The sequence below is a fragment of the Notothenia coriiceps genome, unplaced genomic scaffold (assembly GCF_000735185.1).
Source record: "Notothenia coriiceps isolate Sejong01 unplaced genomic scaffold, NC01 NC01_scaffold00025910, whole genome shotgun sequence".
Classification (NCBI taxonomy): domain Eukaryota; kingdom Metazoa; phylum Chordata; class Actinopteri; order Perciformes; family Nototheniidae; genus Notothenia; species Notothenia coriiceps.
Window position 1 is genome coordinate 1 of NW_011358611.1, and position 3,011 is coordinate 3,011.

General features: G+C 37.1%; 1 protein-coding gene across 1 annotated transcript; it reads left to right on the forward strand.

Annotated features, from left to right (window-relative positions):
• Nucleotides 1–894: 894 nt before the first annotated feature.
• Nucleotides 895–2,860, forward strand: LOC104956375 (serine/threonine-protein kinase D3-like; the record flags this gene model as incomplete). Its single annotated transcript, XM_010783857.1, has 4 exons — nt 895–1,084; nt 1,567–1,644; nt 2,078–2,261; nt 2,760–2,860. Coding segments are annotated over 4 exons (553 nt in total), but the record flags the coding sequence as incomplete, so codon positions are not given.
• Between the last annotated feature and the right edge of the window lie 151 nt (nt 2,861–3,011).

Genomic DNA, 3,011 nt, shown 5'->3' on the forward strand with positions numbered 1-3,011 from the left:
TTCTACTTTACTCAAGTACAAGATCTGAGTACTTCTACTTTTACTCAACTACAAGATCTGAGTACTTCTACTTTTACTCAAGTACAAGATCTGAGTACTTCTACTTTTACTCAACTACAAGATCTGAGTACTTCTACTTTTACTCAAGTACAAGAGCTGAGTACTTCTACTTTTACTCAAGTACAAGACCTGAGTACTTCTACTTTTACTCAAGTATCAGATCTGAGTACTTCTACTTTTACTCAAGTACCAGATCTGAGTACTTCTACTTTTACTCAAGTACAAGACCTGAGTACTTCTATTTTACTCAAACAAGATCTGAGTACTTCTACTTTTACTCAAGTACAAGACCTGAGTACTTCTACTTTTACTCAAGTACAAGATCTGAGTACTTCTACTTTTACTCAAGAACAAGATCTGAGTACTTCTACTTTTACTCAAGTACAAGATCTGAGTACTTCTACTTTTACTCAAGTACAAGATCTGAGTACTTCTACTTTTACTCAAGTACAAGATCTGAGTACTTCTACTTTTACTCAAGTACAAGATCTGAGTACTTCTACTTTACTCAAGTACAAGATCTGAGTACTTCTACTTTTACTCAAGTACAAGATCTGAGTACTTCTACTTTTACTCAAGTACAATATCTGAGTACTTCTACTTTTAGTACTGCTCCCACCTCTGATAACAAGTATACTGTAATAATAAAATGTAGTTTGTTTACTTTTCTCTGAAGTGTGTCCTTGTCCGATGTGAGGGTCCGAGGACAGAGGGGGTCGTATCGATATTCTGTACAAACTGTGAAGTCCACTGAGACGTATAATGTAACGTTTGTGATATTGGGCTATATAAATAAGCATTGATTGATTGATTGATTGAACATCTTCTCTCCAGCGCCCCCTGCTGGGCGCAGTGAAGCGGGACTCCCTGCTGAGCGGGCGTCCCATCTGGATGGAGAAGATGGTTCTGGGCCGGGTCAAAGTGCCGCACACCTTCTCCGTGCACACCTACACCCGGCCCACCATCTGCCAGCTCTGCAAGAGGCTGCTGAAGGGGCTCTTCAGGCAGGGCATGCAGTGCAAAGGTGACACTCAGGAGGAACAATATGTATCAAGTTAATCTGGCTTTCTCTAGATACATTCATTTAACTGTATTTATGTATTTTTTGCTAATTAGTTCGCTATATTATTTCATTAAAAAAAATGTTTTAAATGTATTTATTTATTAATTAATTTGTGAAGTGATCACGTGACAGGTGAAGAGAGACATGGTACTTTAACCCTTTTTATTAATTACATCATGTATGTTGTGATTACGAGCTATAACATGACAGGGGAACAGACTGCTATTGTATTGATTGGTTGATTGGTTAAGTGATACCATGAAATGTATATTTACTACAAAAAAACTTTTATTTTGTTGAAGTCTTTAATGGAATAACTTTCACAAAACCCAAATTCTAATTCTAATAAAGTTTTATTTTATTGATTGATTAATTGATTAATACATCGAGTACAGATATACCATCGTTTCTGTTTTTAATTCTCTGTTTCTCTTCTGCTGCAGATTGTAAATTTAACTGCCATAAGAGATGTGCGGCTAAAGTTCCTCGAGACTGCCTCGGGGAGGTGGACTTCAACGGAGGTGAGATCTACTGAATATTATATTAATTAAAAAACGTATTTTATTATTTTAAAAATGTTATAATATACATATATACTTTTTTTTTATTTTCTTTTTTTTTGTATATTTTTTTGTCTTTTCCACATTTTTACTAATTTTATAATATATTTAAAAATGAATAGTTAATGTATATATACTGATCTTTCTTTCCCAGTAATTTATCATCTATTTATGGCTTTTTTTTGTAAATTAATGGTCTTTTTACACACTTTTTATTTTTTTATTTAATAAATATTTGTAATTTTCCACTTTTTTTGTTATATTTCCTCGGCTTTTTCCATCTTTAATTTCTCCTACTGCGCTTAGGTGTGCCCGAATAAACACCAATGCATATTCCTTGTATGTGTAAACCCACTATAATACACCAAACATATTTCTCGTGTGTTTCTTTCAGAGCCAGCGAGTCTCAGTCTGGACTCGGAGGCGACGATGGAGGTGGACAACAGCGATGCTAACAGCGATGCTAACAGTGATGCTAACAGCGAACACAGCCTCGACGAGACGGACGACAAACTGTTCTTCATCGAGGGAAACTGCACCGACGGAGAGAAAGACGACGAGACCATCAGAGCCTTCAGGTACAAGAACCCTGGATTACCCATGATGCTCTGCGGTACTCATGTGCATCTGGTTGTCAGATTAATAATACGTTAATTGGATAATGGTTGAAAGTGTAGAGGGGGAACTTGGAAGCTTCTAACCTGATGTTTGTATATATTGATATACCTTTTCTTTACTTATTGCCCATTAAGGCCTAAAAGATGCTTTGATATAGGCCCAATTCCAAACCGCCCCCTACACACTACCCCTCATTAAACTGCACAACAAGATAGACATTTAATATCGTCATACAGATGTTAACAACTTCATGGTTACCTCAATTCTCTAATTTAGGATTACCTGGGTGTAAGTAGGTAGGGTGTGGTTTGGAATTGGGCCTCTGTATGATGTCTGATGTGTGTGTGTGTGTGTGTGTGTGTGTGTGTGTGTGTGTGTGTGTGTGTGTGTGTGTGTGTGTGTGTGTGTGTGTGTGTGTGTGTGTGTGTGTGTGTGTTTTGTGTGTGTGTTCCCTGCAGTCCGTCCACCAGCACCAACATCCCTCTGATGCGATTGGTTCAGTCGATCAAACACACCAAGAGGAAAAGCTCCACGATGGTGAAGGCAGCCACGCAACCTGGTGAGGAAACACACAACATAAATACACACAAGATATATCACAATATATATCAACAAGATATATACACAATATATATACACACAAGATATACAATATACAACAAGAATTCCAAATATACACCAAGAATACACATTACTCAAGGTACAAGACC